This window comes from Oreochromis aureus, linkage group 12, assembly GCF_013358895.1.
Source record: "Oreochromis aureus strain Israel breed Guangdong linkage group 12, ZZ_aureus, whole genome shotgun sequence".
Classification (NCBI taxonomy): domain Eukaryota; kingdom Metazoa; phylum Chordata; class Actinopteri; order Cichliformes; family Cichlidae; genus Oreochromis; species Oreochromis aureus.
Window position 1 is genome coordinate 22,412,203 of NC_052953.1, and position 25,367 is coordinate 22,437,569.

Below are 25,367 nucleotides of genomic sequence, written 5' to 3' on the forward strand. Positions count from 1 at the left end.
CGACCTGAGGCACGCAAAACAACAGGGTCCACTGAGCTAAAGTGATGCAGGTTTTAGTGGCGTGTGCGAGTCTACGCGTGCGGACGTGTGTATGTGTGTGTGTGTTTATATAAATGCATTTGTGAATGCTCAACCACAAAGGGAGCAATTATGTAAAAAAAAATGTTTGTTACTATATTACTTCCTTTATTGGAGTAGAAGAAGTAGAAGGGAGAAAATCCCCAAGAAGAAAGTGCGATGCATACTTGCAGCTGCTTTGTCCTAGTTCGAATGCCACATTTGCCAAAGTGCATCAGAGTGTCAGCAACTCAAAGATGAAAAATGGATGAAGACAATAGTGCATTTCTCACAATTTCCCTAATAAAGTGTCAATCAAAAAACTGCATGAATGACACTAATATCATATGATGCAGCATTCCATATCAAAGATATCACCAATGCTCATCCCTCCCCCTGCACCCCACCCTCCTTCCCCAGCCTCCCTTTTGCTCAATCTAAGGCCTGTCCTCCCCTCGTATTATCACCATCATCATTCGGACATGAAAGGAGAGAAACAAGTGCTGCACCGCTGCCAAGGAGAAACCTTGATCTCGGAGCATTTGCATTCCCCACCTTGTTCCTGTGGATGTGTGAACGAGTTACCCAGGTGCTCTCTCATTGGATGGCACTGAAAAACAGGCACTCTGCTAATGCTCCAAACAAGCAGGCTCTCCCACTTCCACTCTCCACTCTCTCCCCCCAGCTCCACATACTGTCACACTCAGCTGGTGGCACTAGAGGGCAGTCCACTCTGTTGGTTTGTATTGTTAAGGCATCTACATACAGTAGAATTTGCCCTGAGGAAAAAACGGGACACAGAAAGAATTTTTTTAAATATATAAGTCATTGATTTATTCATGTGAATCCCTTTAGAAAAAAAAATCTATTACATTTCTGCTTAATGCGCTGCTTTTTTTTTCACCACGAGACATTAAGCTTTTGCTAATTAATTCGGAATGCACCGTTAATCTTTGACTAAGCATAGTTTGTCTCGCAAAGAGTGGATTACATATGCAAGACACAGAGTATGAAATTCACTCACTTTTGGTGGGTTAAGATGCCATAGTGTCTCGGATTCATGAACATACTGACATATCTGTTAGCTCACCTTAGAAAAGATGATGCAAAACTGTACAGTGAACAGACAGAAGATTCATAATTGCATATTTTGCCCATGTGTTACACTTAAAAGACCAGTACTACAACTCAGTAGTGTTCAGTTTACACAACAGTATTAAATATGGCAATGTGTCCATCTGTCCATACATCTTCTTCCACTATAGGAATATTAAATGATTAAAAAAAGGGGGTGAAACATTCCTGTTATTTTACATTAATATTCAAGAGATGAAATTCCATTAAACCCATGATATGTCGACACACACACACAGATTTACAGGAGCTATACTGTGGCAGTGTGTCTGTGGTCTAGTGTCTATCAGGAGGCTGCTAATTAAAGGCCTACAACAATGAAGCATGGAAACCTCAGAGGAACAGTGCTCATCTGAGATGAATTAATGTAAGAGCAGTGGTGATTACCACGGGGGCAGTCAGCCGTTTCATATTTCTAGCACAAGGCAGTGGACCTCAAATTTTTAACCATGACGAGATTTAAATGTAGTTTACACAGACAGGATTTTCATCGTTCCAGTCCCCCCTCTCGCGTTTTATTGCGTTGCATTGGTAACCAGTGGAATTTTAACTAAATTATGTCATGGTACATGGAAAGCTTATCAAAGAATACTAATTATGTGCGGGGACGTGAACAATGATGACATCAGTGAAAAACTGCACAAAGTTATCTGCAGCGTTACGCCTGCATGTTGGGTTTCTGTGTGTTGCGTTATTCGCCTCGTCAGTGACTCAGAGATTAAAAATTCTGAATGTTGTGCTTTATGATTTCCTGAAATCTCACTAATGTTCTGTTTATGTTCTTTTATCTTATGTGTCAATAAAAATGTTTGAATCGTTATGTGGTTTTCAAGAGTCTCTTATAAAATACCTGACTTTGTGAAATTTAAGGACAAGTTTGGTTTTATGTTAAATGACCTCCCTTTTCCCTGAAATGTCTGGGTTTTTAATTTATTTTTTTCCAGTTGTTGTCATGCTAATAAAAAGACAATAATTGCACTTAAGATGTTTATTTCATGCTGATATCAGTCAATCAAGCTGTAATCAGCATTCAGTTCTGCAGGGAACCTCTGTTTTTCTTATCTCGCTTATGATTTGGAGGTATCGCTATAAAGAAGAAAAAAACAACAAAGTAAAAATAGGTCGGGAGAGTTCAAGACATGTGGAGTGCTCTCTTTTAGGCCATTCATGGCACAAGGTCAGGTCGATCATGCAAGTATGGCGGCCGCGTCTCACAATCAGTGTGAGGATGGGATCACTCTTCTGTGCGGGACAGAAAGCTCACTATTATAGCTTCGCCCCTTCAGAAGCTTCACAGTTCATCTGGCTGTGTTAGGGATGGAGGGGTGTGGCGGGGGGAGTCTCTGCTCCCTTTCCTGAATCGGAGCTCCACGCCGCTCTATGGAGAAGGGACGTCTGTGAATAGGACCCACTCAAGAGGAATAAAGGAACCTCTCCACTGGTTTGTTTTGGAAGCTGTCTTATTGATCTGTCTACCTATGAATGAATGCCATGGCCCAGTTTTCCCGCTCATGCGGACAATGGCACTCAAGGCCTGTATTAACTGGCCTGATGTTGTTCCCAGAGAAAAGAGAGTTTGGGAGCGTTTGTCATTTCATCCCTCCATCTACTCCGATAACGATTCCCACAAGAATGGAGACCCCCAAACTAAGAAAAGCAAATCGATGGCCATTGACTGCCTTAATCAATGCCTGCTTGCACGAGGACATATTTTATAATTAGAGAGATGCTTAAACACAATTACAGTATGAGTAAACACTCATACGTAGCCCATTTAAGCTAGAAATAAAAAAGAATTATTTTTAACTTAGTCTTGCCGAAGACCTTGAAGATCCAAAACTGAGACTGTAAATGCAGAGGAAAGCTTTTAATTCCAAAGCAATTGTAGCACTGATTTGGACCGAGGACCTTATGTGCTTACAGTCTTCAAGTGCAGATGAAGCAGCGATGCTTTAGAAATGGGCCTCTGTATCCCCCGCCTCCCCCCATGCAATCATGAAGGCCACACCACAAAAACAGCTCTGCAGTAAAAGCCAAGGCGTATAAAAACATCAGCAATTTATTAATTTAGCAGTTTACCAGAAACCACACCTTTTTCCATCACCAAAAAAAGTGATTTGTCTGTGAGAACTAATTAAACTGGGAGTGAAACACATAATACAATGCTTATTGTTCTTTCTAGGGTTCCTGCTGGCATCCTTTGGAAGAGAGAGTCCACAAAAGTACAGTCTCTGTTGATCACGTTCCACAACTACAGTATGGGATATCACCAGAAATGTCCTGTAAAAAATGAGTTTCCATCTTTATTCATCTGGAAACAAGTTACAGAAGGTGGCATGGCTAGAAAAATCAGATAAAACAAAATGCACAAGGTCTTCTTTTAACTTTTCGGAGCTTGGTCTGACCTTAATGAGCCAATTGCATTTTAAGTTTTGATAATTAACCTACGTCCCAGGTGTGTTACTGCTAAAGTTGTGTATGAAGCTACAGGGCGGGCAGACTACAAGGACATTAAAAAGGACAAATTAAAGAACATAATTTATTTAAGACTAAACTCTAAAGCAGAAATAAATACATGAAAGAACAACAGTGTGTTTAATTTGCTTTGTGAACCCAGCAATGAATAACAAACACTTTCAATGGTAACAAACTGAAGAAGCGATGCCCGATAAGGCATCCGAAAGAACTCTTTCACAACCGATCAGAACCACGCCGTCAAGCACAGGTTCAAAACTGATTTTAGCCCACCACACACTCCGACAACGAAAGAAAAGGGTTTGCCATTAAAATGAGAAATGTTTACAGGCCTCAATATGTGTAATAAATAGAAAAAAACAACAAAAAAATGCAGATCAATCAATTAAACTGGTCATTAGGACAAATTACATTTTGTTTGAGAGGCAGATTTAGACAGATTAGACAGGAGTTTAAGTACAAGGAGTGAGGGGTGTTAAATCAAGTCATCAAACAAATAATTTCCATAAAAAACAAAGAAACAAAAAAAAAAAAAATCTCGAAATTAGGCAGGATTGATACATTCATTATGTGCATATTCTCCATCCTTTAAAAACACACAACTAAAGCTAAGACTTTTGACATCAGGAGCTTAGAAACATTGATATGGTGGTTCTGTACAAAACTGAGCTGGAATTTTGAAATTACAGCTCGATTGTATATTAAAAGCAAAATGAAATGACCGGCCAGAGAACCACAGCACTGTGCGATTAATCTGGCGCCACGTACCCAACATTCCTGAATAAACTGGACAATCGCATTGGCCAGTGTGTCATCTGCACAATGACTGCTTGTGCGTTTGTTTAAAATCACCCACCCCCGAGAATTACAGCATACAAAGAAACGGTAAATACCTCAATATCGTTACGTGAAGCAGAACTAGTGATTCCCTCTTTTTTTATCCTTTTTCCTGTGGAAGGAAAAAGCAGGAGGAGTGGTGGGGGGGGGGGGTTAGACTCACTTGGCACGCTTTTTTAAAATTAAAAAAACAAAACATTTGTTCTGCTGGAAAAAAAAGAAAACAAATCAACGATTGTTCTCACGAGGTTAAAACCAATGAATGGATAGAAGTAAAAACAAAACAAACAATTTAAAGGCAGTAGCTTATCAACAGTTGCTGACATCATCTCCTCACCTGACCTTCAGCACAGAGCCTTGTGCTGTAGATGCAGACACAAGCGTGAACCCTGACCCCGTCCCTCCCATTGAATCATCTTTGCATCTCCCACATCTTCTATAAATGGCTCAGTTAAAACCAGGAAGGTTCCAATGCAAGTATGATATCAAAACTACGCCTTTCTTTAAAAGAGTCTCTCCTCTATCTCAGTTTAGACACATTTAAAGAAATCAGCTTTGAGTCAGCGAGATGTCACCCTTTGAGTTGAACACTGCTTCTCGCTGCTTTTATTACGGACGCCACAACCCTGGTTAGACTACGGCGCTTCCCGAGCAGCTATTCTGGGAACATCCCAGCCTGTTCCTCCCTCCTCTAACACAGACGCTCACCGGTCAGCAAGAAATAGTAAGACTCTTCTCTGAGACATTGCAGGAAAAAACAAAACAAACCAACAAATTATATTAAGTTTGAAAAATATGTTAAAAGTTTCGATCAAGAGACAAATCTGGGCCCAAGTGTGGCAATCATCAGTTTCCCAAAAATGTAAAACCACACATGCACACACATAAACAGCTGAGGTGATTGTAGATCTAGATTCAGTGACATCCTTTGGTTTAAATGCAGCTTCTTTAAGGTGCATCAGGTTTAGGACCTTGAATATGCCCGAAGGACTCTTAGCATCCAGGCCCCTAGCAGCATGTATGCACTCTGTGGTTTAAATAAGCCAGACTCTTCCTGATGTGCACAAAGCTGCAAAGAACCTGCATTTTCTAAGCAGAAGATGTCAAAAATCTGAAGATGCTGATGAATTAAACTCATTGCATGTGCTCTGTTGTGAACAGTTACCATGGATTCAACTCCCCTCACAGAAAAATGGTGTAACTGATCAGAACTGCCACACCAATTTTCACCTAGTAAAATTAATTAATTCTACTGTATTTATTTATTTTTTTTACAGCTCTTCCGACACACTGCTGATACCGATTACTCTTACAGTCTTGTTAAGGTTTATAAATGTTCTTGACCAGATCAAAAGTTGTGGTCACAAGTAAAAACAATGTCAGAGTTCATGGTCTATGGAGGAAGCACTGGAAGTTGAACCAGGAGCTCTGAGGATATGACTGAAGTTATTGTACTGGTGGTCAGAGAGAAGGAGGAAGGGAAAGGGGGGTGTTGAGCAGTAAGTAGGCCTCCACTTGCCCCCCCCCACTCAGTCCTTTTTGATCAGGCTGTACACATTGGTTGCACTGTGGTTGTGTGTGTGCGGCCGGAGGGGGGGGGTGTGCCACCGGTGGCCTGGTGATGCTATGCCGCCATGAGATACTGATGGTAGAAGAGGCCAAAGAGGGAGGTGGAGAAAAGGCAGGCAGCAATCCACCAAGTGAAGAAGGAGAAGAGGCCCCGGAAAAGCAAGGGGCTGAAAACAGTCCGCAGGCCTCCCAGGGCCACTGAGAGCTGAGCTACTGATGCTCGGGCTCCTGTTTCTATCACCGTAGCTGCTGTTGGAGCTGCTGTTGGTGCTTCACCCATTATAGAGTCCGAGTTCATTTCATGGGTGCAAGGCAGGTCTTCTTCATGATAAACCCACCAGGAGTGACCACCTGTAATAAGTGAGGAAAATGGGAGGGGGAAAAAGGAAATGTAACCTGAAGTTGGAGGAAAATGTGATATTTTAAACATGAAAAAATATATATTTATCAAGCAGTAGATGACTCACCTAAGGTTTTTAGCAGCAAGGTTGTGTGTAGCAACATCACCAGGGGTGCCACATATTGTAGTGCAATAACACACAAATAGTAAAAAACACGTGCAACCTAGGTGAAAATTAGACAAGAAAAGCACAGTTACAATAATAATCAACCAAAATCAGCAATAAAACATGTTCTTCACATTTTAAGAGCATTTCTGTCATAAATAAAAATATTAATTAATTACAGTGATCAGTTTTTCTGTCTTTTGTAGACTTGAATCTAAAAAACGTAACGGAATCTTAACGCTTTTTGTTCTATTTGTAGTTGTAATAACACATTATATTATTCAGGCTGACGTGCGTTAACATTTAATCAGCTTGTCTGCAATTACTAAACTATCAGTGCTTTTTGTTATAAAGAGCACATCTTTTTGCGTAACCCAAGTGTTCAGCTGACTGAACCTACATTTATCCGTAAATTATTTTTCTTAATTGCTTCACCTCTGCAAAACCAGCATCTTAGATCAACCTTAACAACACAGTCGCACCTAGGAGAACAGTGATTGCAAACCTTGGCACAACCAGAATTAACAGGATCGTGTGCAGTGAACCTGCTGCCTTCACAATGGCTGCTTTGAAGACGAGGACCAGGTCTGCAACTATTCGCAGTCTGTGCGATCTTCAAAGTTACTTTGGTGCATCAAGGCAGCAATTTAACAGCAATAAGACAATCAGTCTGCTATCAGTCTGCAGCTGAACGGAGTCAAGTTGGAAATTGCGATAACTTTGATAAACTGGTGAAAATCACCTGTTGCACATCTGTTGCGTAAACAAGAAATTCATACTGACTACATGCATTAAGACTCCAGCCAGAACCAGGATGAGAAAATCCTCCATAAATAATGATGTTATTGCCGCAGGAAGGCAACTTAACTACAAACTGACACAGGCGTTCACCAGCATTGATTTTACACACTCATAACCACAACAGAACCAGTTGAGTCGAATCCCATGTTACAAAGAGACACATTGCAGAGGAGTTGCGCTCATCAGCAAAGACTGATTCCTATTGATTGCAATGTGTTGACGATCTCTCTGCGTTTATAAGTTTGACAGCAATTATTTACAGACCTTCACCAATCTGTCTGAGAGTGACTGCAGTTTGAGACCGCACCCAATGAGAAAAAAATTCAAAGCAATGACTGGGCAACTACTCATGTCATTAGGTGATGTAATCTAAACACTGCTCTGAGTTTCAGTGCTCAACATAAGTTGAAAAGGGTACTTTCATTTTCTTACATTAAAAAACAGAGTGGTAATTGATTAATAATGATCAATAATTATGACTAATATCATGGGAAAAACAAAAATTGCCCACCATCTTCTGCAGGTCCACAGTACTTATCCGTCCTGCTTCCTTCTTCATCTGATCCACACCCTTCTGGGCCAAGTTGAGGTAAGCCTGCAAGTGATGTCTCATCATAGCAAGCCGCAGCACACACATCAGTACGATCGCCCATAACCGCAAAGTATCATACGTCTGCTCAGTCATCCTGACAGTAACAGAAAGACAGGAGTGAGAAGAGGAGGGATGAAAGGATGGCAGCTTTTTTTCCCCCGGCACACAAACTCAATACATCATGTATCTGCTGCGTCATTTGGATGGTAGGTAAGAATGCTGAGACAGAAAGGAAAGATTGTAAGAGCAAAAAGAGTAATAAACAACTAAAAAAGAAAAGTAAGAGAGGGTGAAATTGAGAAATTATGAAAAGGGGGAAGAGTAACATGAAATATGACTTAATCAGGTTTGAGTCGCTGTCAACAGTATCAGAAAGTTCAAGATATGACAGAATTCAAACTTGTGCCACAACTGAAATACGCAAACTCAAAATAAACAAAGAGAAGGTGGGAAAAAAATGGCCTTCTTTCAGGTATGACTAAATTTGTTTAAAGTCCAAACAGAAAATGTGTGTACTTGTTGTCACTTTATCTTTGCACTGAATACAATCTTTATCTCATTTTTGTACATTCCTTTCTCACAAATGGCGTTGCTTTGTTTACATCTGTTTCACACTACAAAAGGACACAATTGCTTTTATTTTTTAACAGCTTGACAACGACGTCCCATCCCTCATCTCTGAGTGCCAGGTAATTAGCTTTCTAGATATCAAGGCAGTTGAACTGACTTCCCTTCCCGAGTACAGATCCGTCAACATGATGTGTAGTACTATAGACTTCCGGGAGAATCATGATGAATTGTTTACACAGACTAAAATGTGGGCAACAAACTAGTTTACATCTGAGTTTTGCTCATATTCAGCCTCACAGGGTTTTATTTACAAAGTTAACTTTGGACTATGATGATGTTCAAACCGTCCTAATTACTAAACTACTTATTTGATGTTTTAGTAAAAAGAGAATTCCTCAAATTCATCCAGTTACAACACAAAGCTTAAACTGTATTTACGAGCAAGGAAAATGTTACTACACAACGTGTCCCAGATCTTTACTTACAAAGGCACACTCTCCTTTCCCAGAGTGGGGTTCATTATGTAGTCCTTGGTAATAGGCTTCACCCACAGCAGGACCATGATGAGAGGGGACAGGAAGTTGATATGAAGCAGAGTCCTACAGAAATAAACGCAGCACTTAAAAACAAGGAAACTCTTTCCCCCCCCCTTCAGAATCATCTATGAATTCATACATTATAGAAAACTGAAGACATCAATGAAATAATCAATTTTTAAATGTTAAGAACGTAACTTTCCCCGCGAGTGGTGAGAAGATAACCAAGACACACATTTGGAAGGAATGGAGATAATCCCTGCTGGCGACAGGGTCTGAAGATGTAAGCTCATGACACTTAAGTAGGGGAATGGAAGAGGAAGCCATTTTGGGGAGTCTGCTATGCCAAAGTGGATTATCTGAATGCGATGTGCTCCCTGCTCTGTACCCCCTATCATGGTCAGAGGCATCCCACCCAGTGAGTTCTGAAATGGAAATCTGCCTCAACTGAGCAAGCCTTCATCTGACTTGCAGGGTGCTCTCTTAAATTTGACACACTCTGAATAGTAGGAGACAAGTATTACCGGGCTGCACTTGCCCTCTTGATAGTCCAAGATAGGATAGTTTGATAGTTAAGCATTGTTTTTGTGGCCAATTTGAGCACATCCCATATGAAACAGGTCTAACATAACAAATACATTACACAAGGTTAGAGCAAATCAAAAACACTGTCTTACAACCTCAAGGCAACAAGAGTAACTACATCTGGAGGGTTCATTCTTTCATTTATAAATATATTTTGTAGGTCTAATGACACCAGACTGGCAAAAAAAAAAATCTGTATAGAGACATTCGGCCATTGTTTACAGGCTAATCTATCTGTTCTTTACTGGAGGGATTCTGCACGACACAGCCACAAGTGTTCCTTTCAAGGTCCACGCTAAACACGACAGGCCCCATCTGATCCAAACAAATTCATTTTGGTTTAATCTGCCCAAAGAATAGGCTGCCAATATGAAGCAGGCTTCTTTTCATGACTGTTTGCAAAGTTTAATCTTGCAAATAATACTAGGTAATCAAAAACTCTAATGCAACTTCTGCTCCAACATTTGCTCAGTATCATCTACGGAGTAAAGAACTGAGTAGCTCAGGGCTTACAGATTAATGAAAGCAGACTAAACAAGGTCAAAAATGAGAACAGAAGGTTCTTTATAACCATATAACCTTAATTGTAAACTACCTTGTTCCAGCAGCCACTTTTTTTCAGTACTGAATTTGTACATCTATCCTTGAAGAGCCACCTCGTCAGGCCAGGACTCCACTGTCTATTTACACCTACAGGCCAGTGGACACTCTTTCAATGATGTACACATCCTGGACAGGGAGGAACGCTGGTTTGAGCGCAGAGTCAAGGAGGCCATTTACGTGAAAAAGGAAAGACCATCTCTGAATCGAGGAGGGGGCCTAAGGGTACATCTTTTGCCATCTTACAATGCTGTGATTGCAGCCATTCCCCAACTCTCTGTGAATGATACTCAGGCCCATTGATCAGTGGTCTTTGATCAGTGTTCATAAGAATTTGCTTAATCATGATGAAGGAACTGACCTCACAGCCCATTGTTCCTTTAGTGGTGCTAGTTTCAGTGAATATGCAAATGTACTGTTTATAAGTTTGGGGAAACCTGCAGTCAGCTGAGACTGAAGAAGTCACTTGGATGAGTGACGAAACGTTTCTCCCACTGAAAACGCTACGTCCAGATGAACAGAATCAACTTCTGGAGGTGTATCCTTTTTGTTTGTAACTCTACACGAGATTAAAATATGCTACGTTACAGCTCCAAATAGCACAGTTGTCTTACCAGGTGAAGCACAGAGGCATATTTTTAATTGATATTTGTCTGCCAGCAATAATACATAAAAACTAAAAGGAAAAATTTTATAAACTCTAGTGATGCTTTTTTTAAAACTGTAGAACAGAGCATGGCTCTTTGTATTTCTAGTTTTAAGATAAAACATTTAATATCTAAGGGGTATACATATTATTGCCGTCTATAAAAAGAGCTACTGAAGTATCTGCAGAGCACAGAAGACTCACTGTGTAAATTTGGTTGTAGTTAGGTTGAGTGCATCTAGGTGCATTTGGGCCAATCGTAGACCAGGGAAAGTTAGAAACGCTCCAATCAGAGAGCAAAGCAGGGCCAGGATCAACTTGAAGGTGAGCTTAGATATGGGACCCCTATGAAAGAGAAAATCCACGTTACTTATAACGGTCATTTTACAAGTCGTAAAGAATTTATGACAGCGGAGGAAAGAAACAACAACACTGATGTTACACTTACTGGGAGTCGAGGCCTTGGTGTTCCAGAAACTGTTGAGCGCTGTCAGAAAAGTTTGCAAAACCTAGAAAGGAAGACGTGTTTAATGGTGAGTAATGTTTTTATTCTCAAAACAAACAAACAAAAAGAAAGCTATGGTGCAGAACTGACCTGTCTCCAGACCAAACTCCAAGTAGTTTTCAGTGACAATGAGAATGGCCATGGCTTTAACAAAAAAGAAGAAAGCAAAAGTAATGCAGAGTGAGCGCTCGCCGCTTTCTTCCAGCTTGAAGTAATGGGCAGTTAGAGAGAAAAGCGTCTTACTGTACAGTGCACAGTTAAGGAAAACATCTCAAGAAGCACAACGACATAATCAGCTAACACAAACTACTTTGCCTAAACTTTAACCTTTTGTCAAATTCAAAAGAAATACACAACAGTATGCGATGACCAGAACAACATGGATATTCACCATGCAAACTATTTTTCCTCTTTACAGAAGAACTGTGGATACTGAAAGACCCCGTGTGAACCCTCACTCATTTAAAGTCACACAAACCCTGCTACCTGGTATGTGTGGAGAGTGGATCTCTGGTGCTTTGGCACCGCTGCATATCACTGAAGTGATGAAAATATTTATACTATTTTGCAGTGACTTTGCTCTGATGTTCACAGAGATGAAATCCTCAGATTCTGGAACATATAAGGTTACAGTGTGGCATTCAATTTCTTTCACTCAAAATCAAGAATAGCATTCAAACAAGTGGGTTTTCGTTTTACCTCTCCAACCTTCATTCGTACTATAATGCTCACTAGATAAAAGTTAGCATGAGGCTCTAAGAGGAACAACGTTTGAGCTATGATGTAGTGCTTTACAATCAAAGGTGGCTTGCTAACACTGGGAGGATAAAAGGGAGGTTTTTAAGCAGGAATTTACATTTTAGTACATAGATTTAAAAGGTAAATACCATCAAATGCACATACTTGCAGAATTCCAGTAATTCCATTACTTTCAGTAAATAATTGAGAGAGCGGTGCAGCTGACCTCCAAGGCAAGAGTCTTAAGGACTCTATCAGAAAAAAATTAAAGGCATGCTGTCATTCAAACATAGGTCACTTTAACTTTGAACATAACGTGAACTCCACAGCGTTCACAGCATGTGCGCACATTTGCTATATGTATAAGTGACATTAAGTGACATTATGCATGAGATCAGTTCCGTTCTACAGTATGGCAGCCACATGTAGTTTGGCCAACTTAATTAATTAGAGGCCATGCATTCTCTGACAGCTGTGATGGAGCTCCGGACTACAGACGGCCACTTTGAAACAAATTATTTAACTGTAGCTTCTAAACTGTGACAGCTAACCTGTCTAATGTGCAGAAAAACACGCAAGGTGATCTGCTATTAGAGATAGAACAGATTTACTGATCTACTGCTACATGTGTAAATATATGCAGCACTTTTGCTTTGGAAACCCTCACAGATGGCTCCTACTGCTGTTTGAAGCTGTAGAAATGTCATAAACTCAGAAAAAAATACTTAAATTTTACCAACATCATACTTGAAAGGCATTCTGTGATTCTGGAGTTGTCCGTGTATACCTCTGGCAGCTGAAAGCATGCAACTGTGTCTTTCGCTCTGTGTAAGATGAGCAACTCACAGGGATGCAACAGAGAAATGCACAGACAGCAGGAATCGTAATCATGAGCTTGCCTGTAAAATTGAATGCATGCAGTTTAACCCTGTGTTGAAAGTGATATGTAAATTTTACTAGGTCCCCCCTCATAAGACTGCTGACCCGGTCCTCATTCAGACATGAAGCTGACGTGTGCGGATGCTGTCAGATGAAAAGGAGCGGTTATGAGAGTATTTAAACATGTCACCAGGGCTGAAATGGGGAAAAACTGAAATCATGTGTCGAATTAACACATATCCCCTCATCTTCAGCTTTCATCAGTTTCCCACTCTGTCCTTTTCCCCAGGCATATCAGTATGTTGGGCTGTGAAAATTGGGCCTCCAATTGCCAGTGCGGGCAGGAAATGACACACCGTCTGACCGCAGTGAGCCACATCTGACCCGGAGAACTGGAAAGATTGATCCCCTTGGTCGGTGGCAAGGATAATGTATATTATTCAGCACAGCAAATAGCAGGAGGATGATAAAGGCAATGGGAATTCGAACAAGGAGAATCTTTACCTCTCATTTCAGTGCCATTAGTCTCCTCTGTTGCATTTACATAACACATTGAATCGCTGTTATAGACATGTTAACCTATGTTGACCTACATATTTCTTGAGTGTCCACTTATGAGCGGATCTGAGCTGCCCAATCTACATCCAAATAAACACATACATCAGATCCACAAAAAAAAAACATACGCTTGCTGTTTTTAGCTGGCTGGAGGAAGTAAAACACTGACAGAAGCTACAAAAGAAGAAGAAACCTTTAAAAAAACAAAACAAAAAAAAAACAAAACTGTTTCTTCACGTTTTTTGCCCAAGATAGCACACTTATAACAATACTGCTAATGTTGAACTGACCATCATTTGATGTGGTGTCAGACTATCAAAGTCTTGACAACACTGTATAATCATAACACTGTTTAACGAGTTCTAATGAATATCTAATGACAAAGCAGCCACTATCAAGTGTTAGGTTTGATCTTCTTACATGTTTACATTCTGTGGTCTAATGTCACAGTTAACAGGAAATAATAATGCAATCCAAACTCTTTATCTTTAACAAAAATCTAAGTAAAGGCAACACAATGTGTGTACACAATTATCAAACCTCAGATGTGCAACACACTGTCAGCATATTATCAAATAAAAAGCTAGTTCACACAACAACACTGAAAAGAAAAAAAAGACTTAATAATATGTAAAGACTGACTGATGTAAGGATACACAACAAAGGCGAGTACTAGCAGGCACCAGACCACACTGATGTTCATCTCTCCCGAGGGCTGAGCCACACTGTAGTACAGCTCTGTTATCAGATAAACCACAGTTGCTGCTACTGTGAAATCCACAAGCCACTGGAACTCTGGGAAGTAGTGCAATGCTGCGGACATAAAGTACATAATTAAATCAACACTTTCAATTACAAAACAGATTGTATTGCACAGTATTTACAGGCTGTGGGAACAAACAGTCAAGTTACCTAATGTGTCCACTTCTGTGATGCATTTCGTCTCCAGCTGTAAGTCTATGTCCTTGGGGACTGTTAGGGGCTTACTGTCTATGTGACCATTGTACTTCCTTGAAAAGGAGTGACAGAACAACAACTTGGGTGAGAAAGGGAGAAAAAGAAAGAAAAAAGCTGGAACAGAGTCAAGATTTATGGTAAAACATGGTTAAAGAAAAGAAACCAGAATAACAGTAGTCTGAACTGAAAACTCTCATCTGAACTCTCTTTTAGGCAAGAAGAGAATCCATGACAGCTAAAAGATAAGATAAGATAAGATAAGATAACCTTTATTCCTTTATTAAGATAACCTTAGTCCCACACGTGGGAAATTTGTTTTGTCACAGCAGGAAGTGGACAGTGCAAAAGTTATATAGCAAAATTAGAATACAATAAGAATAAAATACTGTACACAACTGTACAGAATAGAATAAAATAAAATACTATATACAGTAGAATAAATAGAATAAAATATACAATAGGATAAAAATAGAATGCAAATGCTTTATAGAACTGAGTAAAAATACAACTATGTCAGAAAAAGAATATTGCACTTAGTGTTATTGCACATGTGTGAATGTGTGTGTTTGATCAGTTGAAGTCTTTGTTGTGGAGTCTGACAGCAGTGGGGAGGAAAGACCTGCGAAATCTCTCCGTCCCACACCGTGGGTGCCGCAGCCTGCCACTGAAGGAGCTGCTCAGTGCTGAAAAGCCTTACTTATGAGATCCAATGCAGTTCTAGCATTCAAAATTTCATTACCAACACTACTGTACTCTCCCACGACCCAGTGTGGCAAAACGTAGGCAACTCTAAATTGCTAATAACAAGTGAATGGAGAGCTGTTCTTTAATGTTGAAAAACTGTCTGAGGGCCTCCTTAGTTTTGGTAGGCTGGCTGAACAATGCCACTCTAAGACTCAAAGACCAAACATGCCCTGGATAGATTTAATTTCTGAGGCACCTGACAGGAAAAAAGGGGCTCAGCTACACCCCTGACTGAGGGAGTTGGACGCTTAACAAAGAGAATTGAGCTGCATGGCACGAGCTGGCCAAAGGACAGTGGTCCATCTTTTTCTTCTAGAGATTACTGAGCATGTGGTGATGATAGCCTTGACCTGCCTCATACAGGGTCAAAGAAAGGACTGTGCTACAAAAACCGCCTTAAGTTGAGAGATGGACACCATGTGGAACAGTAAGGATTAACCATCACTGCTGGTTTTAAATTCACATTTAAAATGAAGAGTACAAAGCCAATTCATTTATATGGCCCAACATACACCTGCAGCCCTAGAAAAATGAATAGCATGCTTTTGTTTTGTTTTTTTTAATGAAAAGTAGTCTCAAAGCAAAATTTGACACTTCTAGTATCAAGGCTTGACATCTGACCCCTTCGAATTGATAATGCCTTTTAGATTTCAGAGATGATGCAATTCTTTTCCCATAAAAACAGTCCAAATAGTAACACCTGCCCCCCCCCCAAAGGTCCAACTTTCCTCATATCCACTGGACAGGACCACCTACATGAGCTGTTCTTAAACCCAATGAAAAGCCATGGAGGAACAAACCAGAAGGAAATCTGTCTATTTTATCTTCTTACTTTAAAAAAGCCTCAAATGAACCACATTAACACATCTTTTGGTCAACAAACCTGTGGTTTCCGCATGCTTCTTATCTTTTTCCTCTCTCTCTTGGGGGGGGTTGCACCTCCTCTTTGCCTCTGCTATTCCCCGCTACCAAACAATAGCCTTCATTCGCACCCTTCCTTCCAACCTACCTGTCTTTCCTTTTCTGTCCTTTTTGTTTCCCAGCTAAGCTCCTCAACTCATCTTCCGTAGGGTGCTGGTACCATCGCAAACTGCGAACAAAGAAAAGAACAGCCATGTGACTTTCCACTCAGAGTAGTAGAGGGGGGGAAAAGACAGTTTTAAAGCATGTGCAAAGTACATTTGTGACAAAGACACAGCCACTCTAACACACTCTCTCTCAGAAGATTGTTGATTTATGTATCTATGTATTTTCTAATTTATGTGTTCCAGGTACAGTATGTTAGTTTTTTCTTACAGGAGCAACAGCTGTGATACATTGTGTATTTCTCTCTTAGACATCATCATACTATACCACATATAATTAATAACACAAACAGAAATAAATAAACAGATAAAAGATTCACATGAACAAGAGGAGTCTATAGAGATTCTATATAGCTGTTCTTGCAAAAGCAAAATGTGTTTGGCACCACAGAGCATTTAGATCACAATTCTGATAGTAAAAGCTGCCAGACAGGACAGGATTTAAAAAAAGAAAAAAAAAGAGGAAAAAAAAAAGCATGTACAAAGGAAAAAAAATGACTGACTGATGCTAGATTTGATGTACATTTGCTGAGACACCCAGCACAAAATAGCATACGTTGACCATGAAGTATGGAAGGCATAGGTAAGTAATTTGGGGTTAAAACATGTACCATAAGAAAACTGGGGAATATATAATCAATTGTTCATTCATTTCCCTTTCTCAACAATCAAAGACGATTCATCTACTGTTAAAACTTTAAATTGCCTTACATTACTCTTCAAAAATGCTCTTTTAAGTGGTGACATTAAGTCTAGATTGTATGAACATGACTCAAAGCCTCAATTTATAACATCTCTAAGCTTTATGATGAACTTTCGAACACAAAAGCCTGCACTAACCAGACATATCGCAAAGCTTCACTTTACATAAGCGACCCTAATACACATTTAAAATGCGTTTATAAGAGCTTTTACAACAGAAAGAGTATTTGTCCTTAAGGACTAAGCTTGAAATAAGACCTAATTCAGGAGCATCCCTTTAAAGACAAAGACCCTCCTTAACTTTGTTTAGAAACTCTCTTGTTAGTGCATCTTGAGAACGACTGTGAGTTGAAGGAGGATAGAAGGAGCAAAGCTTGTTTTTTTAACATTCTATATTTATTTATTTATTATGGAAAAAAGTAATTACAAAATATTCTGAGGGGACAACGCTCTGCTTAGGGCAAACAGTTCTGAAAATGTTGCAACGGTGCCCTAAAAAAAGCATATTAATTATTAAAGATGTTCCAAAAAGCAGTTTTCTCGAAAACATATGTGGCACTAGTTAGAGGAAATGAAGCGCACCCTATTTCTGTCCTTTCAGGTCACCCCAATATTTTGCCGACCTTTGGTCTTTGATCAAAATGCTTCAGAAAGCTTTAGAGTCTGAGTAAACATTTTGATCCCGATTGTTTGGAACCCTTTTTGAAATAAACTTCCCAGGAGGCAACTAAACTGCCTGCAGCATTTAAAGAAACAGCAAGTAAGAGAGTCTACATTACCTGCCACTGCAGAGTAGCCATCTTGCCAAGGAATAATGAGGTATGATTTTCTGAATTACACTGGCCATTACCATGGTAACCACAAGCTGCACACCGATCACACCCTGTGGAAAAAGGATTGGATTTAAATCACATTTAAAGAAAAAAATAATTACGCATGCCATACAGCCGCTACAAAACGAGCTCAGCATGACCTAGAGGTTCATCGCTTCAGTATTATTTAGACAAGCCCTGCTACACCTAAAGCTACAAAATGTGTAGAATGTGAAAATACATCATTTAAAAGGCCAACAGAAATTTACAACCAAAGGGGCGCTGTGGCAGTCTTTTACTGTTCATTAAAACCAGAATACTGACATCGTAAGTGCTTTAACATCATTGACACCTTGATTTATGTGTCTTTTTTGACACCCTGGTTAATGCTACTTCAACACTTGCTTGATTGGTAAAGCTACAACTTGCAGGCAGCAGTAGATGTGATGGAACAGTAAAGACTGACAGAGAAATCTTCATCTTACAGTTACTAAAAACCTTTTTTTGCTGTTTACCACCTAAGCAGTGGTCCTTTTATGCACAACTCTGGTCGTATTAGGCCATCACCAGCCAGTCAGTTGCATTATTTCATAGTACTGCTTGATGTTTAGTATTTGTTATTTATTTAATTCATTCGATTAGGAAATAAAGAGAAATGTGTTGCATTTATGCAAATTCAAAGGTTGTAAGAAAGCTTGTAAAACATTTTATAATGACCAGAAGGAGGGAACTGATTAGTCATATACTGTGCCTGTCTCTTCTTCTATATCACAATTAAACACAATCTTGTAGTGTCTTAAGTGAACATAGAAGCTAGAGTATAAAAAAATATGGGATGATGTGTAAAATTTAAATAAAGCAGACTCCAAATACAATTTTTCAGATACAATTTTAAAGACTATTTTTATTTGAAAGCAGCACACAGGCAACAATTCAACTGAAACTGCAAAGATTTCAAAGAAAATATGTATTTTCTTTGAAATCTTTGCTCATTTGTAATTTCATGGCATCAACACATTATGAAAGGTTCCCCGCCATTTACCTGAAATAAAAGTAAGTCACTGAAATTGTTTTATATAGAGTCACCAGCCCATAAAAACTTCAAGCACTCTCGTAACTTCAGCATACACCCCCAGCTGGCTGGCTAATTCAAATATCTGCTTATTTAAAAACAGAAATAATAATAATAATAATATTTTGTTTTACAGCATTTTAGCACAGTGTTTTACTCTGTAGGTAACCTAGGTTACCTCACTGTGATAAGGTAGAATTGTAAAATATTTGACAGAGATAAACTCATCCAGGTGCAGCAACACACAGTTTAAGGGTCCTTCTGATGTTGCAGATTATCACATGACCTTTTTGTGATGTGATTTTTAAAATAACTGACATAAAACTGCAGCACTTGTTGGAACATATAAAAAAATACATATTTTTACTTTTTAATTTGTTACTTAAACATGCAATCATAAAAAAAAAAAAAAAAAATCATCCATGCATCCACTTTCTTAACCACTGATTTGGGTCACATGCTACAGAATAGTGGGTACACCCTCAACAGTTCACCAGTCCAGTGCAGAACATAGTAAAATCAAAGCATGCACAGTTAAGCTTAAGATTTTGCAGTTTAGACTATTTTATTTTCCTAAAAGCAGAAATCTTTTTAATATTTCTTCTAGGTTTATTATAATAATATTAGTGTAAATGTAATTTTATGTTGACACAAAAACACAACAAGCTATTGGATTCTTGCTCTAATTTCCAGATGTTGAATTTTATTGCGTTTTGGTTCATTAGTGCTAGCTTACTCCAGACATTTGATTTTTTTATTAAAGGTATTTAATTGGAGATTAGTTTGCGTACTGGGTCATTGTGGTCAAGCGTGTGCAGGCACAGATATCAATGGTTCCTACTGATTGCCAAAGAGAAGCCAACCCACTGATCTAAGCCTACATTGAGAGGATAAAAGCGCAGCATGATGGGAACGATTCTGGCTCCTTAAGCCTAAGTGAATATTGATCCAAGTGTGCCAGGTTGCTATTAAGCTTCTTGCTGGATCTTTGGATACCTTACACAGAAGCAAAGGCTCATGGCGACACAGACATTATGAGAAATGGTGAAGAAAGTGTGGCAATTAATTTACTCTTATTGTATTCTTTAATGTTTACTTAAAGATAATTTATTATAACTTAAATTATAGATTATGAAGTAGTAACTCTGATAATCCGACCTGGAATGGGAATCTGTTTTGATTGTCTGCTTGTTGCAATAAAAATGTCAATATTTGTCACCACTGTACCAATATTCCTATTGATTTTTCTTCCAATATATATAGATCTTTTTTCACACTCCTAAAGAATATAGGTAATAAGAAATTTTATCACTTTATAAGTAAATTCACAACAAATGATTTGTGAATCATTTGGACTGATCACTGATGCAAGTCACAGTTATACAGATCAGCTGCATGTTTAATGGCCTAAGAATAATGTATATAAATACATACATGAATGTATGCACTACACAGCTGAGTAATCTTTGACAGTTTATATAGAGAAACGATGTGAACAACCACACCAACATCTTTCAACGATCTACACTCAAGAAGAAGATGAGAGGCTTGATGAGAATTTAGAGGAAGAGGAACCTTGACAACATCCAATCTCCACAATAAGATCTTCCTTTAAATAAAAGCATACAAAGCCTGGTTGCTGGTCACTAAGGAAAAAATATGTATTCCTTGACCAGCTGGCAAGTGGTTGCTGGTGGTTGCCAGGTGAAACTGGTCGAAAAGAGTGTCATTGGGTTGGTTACTGGCAGATTGCCGGGACTAAAAAGTAGTTTACACGGAAGACACTGACTTGTTTGCAAACACTTGCCAAGTTCTAATCGAGTGTCTCTGTTCACAGACAGGTGGGACTTTTGTTTGTTGTTTTTGTTTTTTTAGAAACAAAAACAAAAAACCCACAACATGATGCAGCATAAAGGGGGTTCCCCACCAAAATGTTTTTGTCTGGCTCATTATTGCAAGGATGCATTAAAATATTTTAACTAATAAAGTTTGTAATAAATGTACTTGGAATATTAGCAAGAAAGAAAAATGCATTATATACTTATAATGGCCTGTAGTTATCAAATACACCAAATCATAAATAAATATGAGCTCAAACTAAATTTGAAATAGGTTTCACTTACAAAACTGCATGCTGAAAAACTACTAGATATTAGTAGCTAGAGGGATACTAGCCAACTAGAGATTAAGAATGACAAAGAATTCACATTTGGGCTCACACTGTAATATATTTCAAAGTCATCTGAGTTTACATTATCAACAAATTAAGGCTAAACATAACTCCGTGCCCTGATTGGAATCTACTTAAAATTTACATAAAGCCGTAAAGATTATTTTAACATACTAATGGTCAAAGTGTTTTAGTAGCAACAATGACAACCAACTGATTCTCTTTATACTTTAACCTTAAACAAACTGTTCAAAACATGCAAACATGCAATTTCTGCAATGTTACAACTCAATGTAAGTATCTGAAAATAAATAGCTTTTGATGAGCTTTGTTTACAGCTAGCTAAAAGTGTTAAACAGACATCTGCTTCCAAGTTTGGACGACAAACATTTGTCACAATGACAAAAAGCAACACATATTACTAGTAAATGTATCGCCAAGCAGGACTGGACTAAATGGCAACACGCCTGTCTCTGAGTGATGGTTAAATCCATGTCAGGCTGAACTTGGTGTGTAAGGAGGAAATGAATAACACCTTGACAGGACAAGTGATACTGGCAGACATATACATTGGACCTAGATTTTATATTGGTCATGGGAATCCCTAGTGTCACCCAGCATGGGGTAAGCTTCAAAAGCTAAAGTCAATACCTCTTCTGGAGTCACATAGGGGAGAGTGGGTGCCATTTATTTGGCAATTATTCTCACTTAGATGTGACGCGTGACCAAACACAACCTCTCTCACTCGGGACATTTTTTTTCATGTGAGTAATGGTCATGCTATATAGGTCAAAAGCACACAGTCTTAGTTTGGTGGATGCTGACCACACTCTGTGGGAGACCTGCAAGGATCTCAGGCCTGAGGGAAATTGAGCCAGCATGGACTCCCTTATCTTGCCCAGTCCGCTTGACCCCCTCCACAGAACAACCAAATGAAATCTGTAGGGGGTGGGGAGTGGGAACTGCAGCGATAAACACTATCCGTAAGAGCTCAAAAACCTCACTACTATTTTACAGATGAAACTAACTTTGAAGCAGTGAAACCCTGTACTGACCAGCACTTCTCCAGTTTCATTCATCTTTACTATATACTGCTGGATGTATTTAAACTCTTCAGCTAGTGAGGGCTCCAGAGGTCCAAGAACAAAGTTTGTAATATAAACATTGCACCATATGATAGAGATGTTCCATATGTTTATTATAGAAACAAGTCTAATAGTAACACTGTAGTAAGATACTTGATGAATGAATCAGGGTGCGAATTACAGAACGCAATATACTGTACAATATACAATGACGGTACAATGCCTATTTATTGTGTTGACACAGCAAATCCACAATACTTGATGCACTACATGATGATTACCTATAATACACTGCAATATATTTGTGAATTTCAATATTTGCTGCCTTGTGTTGTCATTATATTCAATTTTAATTATCCGTCCAATTAATTAATTCCTGTATGCTGGTGTCCATCATTTTACTCATGCAAGTCAACTTCCATTTCCATCCGTTTACCTCCCCTTATCATTAAGCACCACCATGAAGAGACTGGAAGTTCTTGACTCTTGTAAGTCAAATTAGTGTGTTGAGGGGGCGTAAAAGTCAATTCAGCTCTTAACCTTGAGCTGACCTCTGAAAGTATTTTGAAGGTTACTACAACTTATCAACTAACCAAATATAGATAAACATAGTTATAGAACTGTTAACAAGTGTGTTACTACTTAATGAGTCAGTCACTTGTTAACGGTTAGTTCAAGAAGTTCAGACTCAGTTCTGTGTCTTAAGGCACATCACAGCAGATACAGTCAGCTACACTAACCAATGAAGATACAAATTGTACCTGCAGGAGGTTATGCTTTAGTATGCAGTTTTAACCTTTAGGAAATTCTCTCTATTATTTTTAAAACTTTTCCTTTACTCAATTTTTCTTAAAGAAAGGCAAATTCCTTTCAATAGGAAATACATTTTCATGTTTGACACTCCATCTTATTTTTACTTAGGTGATCTTGTGTTAGAACTTGAGCTACTTGTATAAATCCACGGCTACTGATCCAATAAGGACTGCCCAATCGCCTGATTTATATAGATATAAATGTAACTACAAATGTACGTACAGCGGAGGTTGAATTTAGATTAATGACGATGAATATGTTTTGGGGGTAGGTTTCATCTTCTTGCCAAAATTATCTTGCCAGCTGAATGGTAAGCTAACTGCTAATTATATGGTATATACGACCTACCTTCAAAGTCCGATATGCAAAACTAGTAAATGACAATAACTGTAAACACTGTATGTGAGTGGATCCTACTTAACAGCACAACATATATATAAACATATATACTACATAATATGTACTGCTCCATTCACTACTCTGCTGTCACCGTTTTAGCTTACAAGCTACACTGACCTGCCGACTACAAGCATTTGCTCTGGCTAGCAAGCTAAGCTAAAGTCCCACTGCACTCAAAATAGCAAACGGCACAAAAAGAAAAACGTTTCAGAGTCAAGGTAAACATTCACATTAAAGCTGATGTTAGAGGCTGGAGACCTATCAAAGAAGTGAGACAAAAAATACATGCGTTCAGGTGCTCGCTGTCATACTCACCATGTTGATGCAGTGCAGCTAAAACGAACTCTACCCCGGCAACACTGAGCTCTCCGACTCGGAAATCAAGCGGCGAGGAGCACATAAGCGCTTCCTACGATTCTAATACACAAAAAGAAGAGGTTTCTCATTCAATTTGTCACCGTATCTTTTCATACAGCCCTACATTGTCAAGAAAAATCAATGGATTCTGCCTCCGCTCCCAAGTATTTTCAACTGCAGTAGAGGTCACATTAAAACTCTAGGTAAGGAGGTGTCCACAGATGTGCCTGTGTGCCGAACGGAAAGTAGGAAAACCTAACTTATTCACATAATCACAAACTGAAATAAAAATGAAATTGTAAAAGTGTTAAGATATAATTGTGAATTAAAATTTTAGCTTCCGTTAAAGCACTACAAAAAGTCTGTACTTTTTTGTAGGATTCGACAAGGCGACTATACGTACCTATCAGGACCGCCCCAACCGGAAAAGCGCAAAGAATCAGTAGTAGTACACGGGACAGATGAAACTGAGGACAGCATGTTTGTGTTTAAGGTTAACAGAGGAATGTTTATAGCTTCGCAGACTATACCTATTACTTTTACATAAATATAAATATAAAGGAGTGAATGAAAGGAGAGGATAATAATGCAACAGATTATCAAACCGCACTTTTATTGTTAAACTACATCTGCAAATATTAATACGTTTGTCGTGTGTATGGGTGTAAATGCCAAAACAGGATTGGTTTTTCTTAATTTTCAGCGAGAAGCCCCCCCCCCCAGTGGTGTAATTTTGTTAGAGTTTATAGGTCACCACCACTATTTCTACAACTATTTCATTTCGGGGTTGCCACAGCAGATTATCTGCCTCCATCTCATCCCTAGCATCCTCCTCTGTCATACCAACATGTCTGCATGTCCTTCTTTACTACATCCATGTTCCTCCTTTTCTCCTGCCTGGCAGGAACAGTGCTCGACCTGAGCTGTCCCTCTGATGTACATATTTCAAATGTTGTCCAATCTGGTCACTCCCAGTAAAAACTTTAGCGTCTTCAGCTCTGACTCCAGTCTTTTTTTTAATCATTGCCATTGTTTCCAAACCATGTATCATAGCGGGTCTCACTACCGTCTTTTAAATCTTCCCTTTTACTCTTGCCGCTCTCCTTTTGTGACAAATCACCCCTGACACCCATCTCCACCCTGCCTGGACTATCTTCTTCACCTCTTTGGTACACTGATGGTTGACCCCAGGAGTTTAAACTCATCCACCTCTGCTCCTTGTGTGTTGACTCTCTCCCTCTCATTCACTCATACATATTCTGTCTTATTTCTACCATCTTTCATTCCTCTTCTCTCCAGTGCCTACCTCCACTTCTCCAGGCTGTCTTCCACCTGCTCCTTATTCTCACTACATATCACTTCATCATCTGCAAACTCCTGCTTGACCCCATCTGTGTATAAAGTTTGTTATAAATAATAAAACATTTAAAAAGGGACCATTTTCAGAAATTGTGCTTTTCATAACTTAAAAATAAAAAAGTACCGTCTTTAGGCAGTGAATATTGATCACATATTATTTAAAAAATTAACTTTACATAAGTTAATTTCTTAAGTTAAAACATGTCAGAGATTAATTATGTCAC

At 38.9% G+C, this 25,367-nt stretch overlaps 1 protein-coding gene across 1 annotated transcript; it reads right to left on the minus strand.

Annotated features, from left to right (window-relative positions):
- Positions 1-3,236: 3,236 nt before the first annotated feature.
- On the minus strand, positions 3,237-24,094 carry tmem161b (transmembrane protein 161B). The gene is made up of 12 exons (XM_031736218.2): positions 23,743-24,094; positions 17,856-17,959; positions 16,299-16,379; positions 14,501-14,598; positions 14,245-14,401; positions 11,504-11,655; positions 11,357-11,417; positions 11,113-11,253; positions 9,027-9,140; positions 7,891-8,065; positions 6,540-6,636; positions 3,237-6,423 (listed from the first exon to the last, which is right to left on the minus strand). The coding sequence occupies exons 1-12, from the start codon at positions 23,743-23,745 to the stop codon at positions 6,128-6,130; spliced, it is 1,479 nt and encodes a 492-aa protein (XP_031592078.1). The 5' UTR covers positions 23,746-24,094; the 3' UTR covers positions 3,237-6,127.
- Between the last annotated feature and the right edge of the window lie 1,273 nt (positions 24,095-25,367).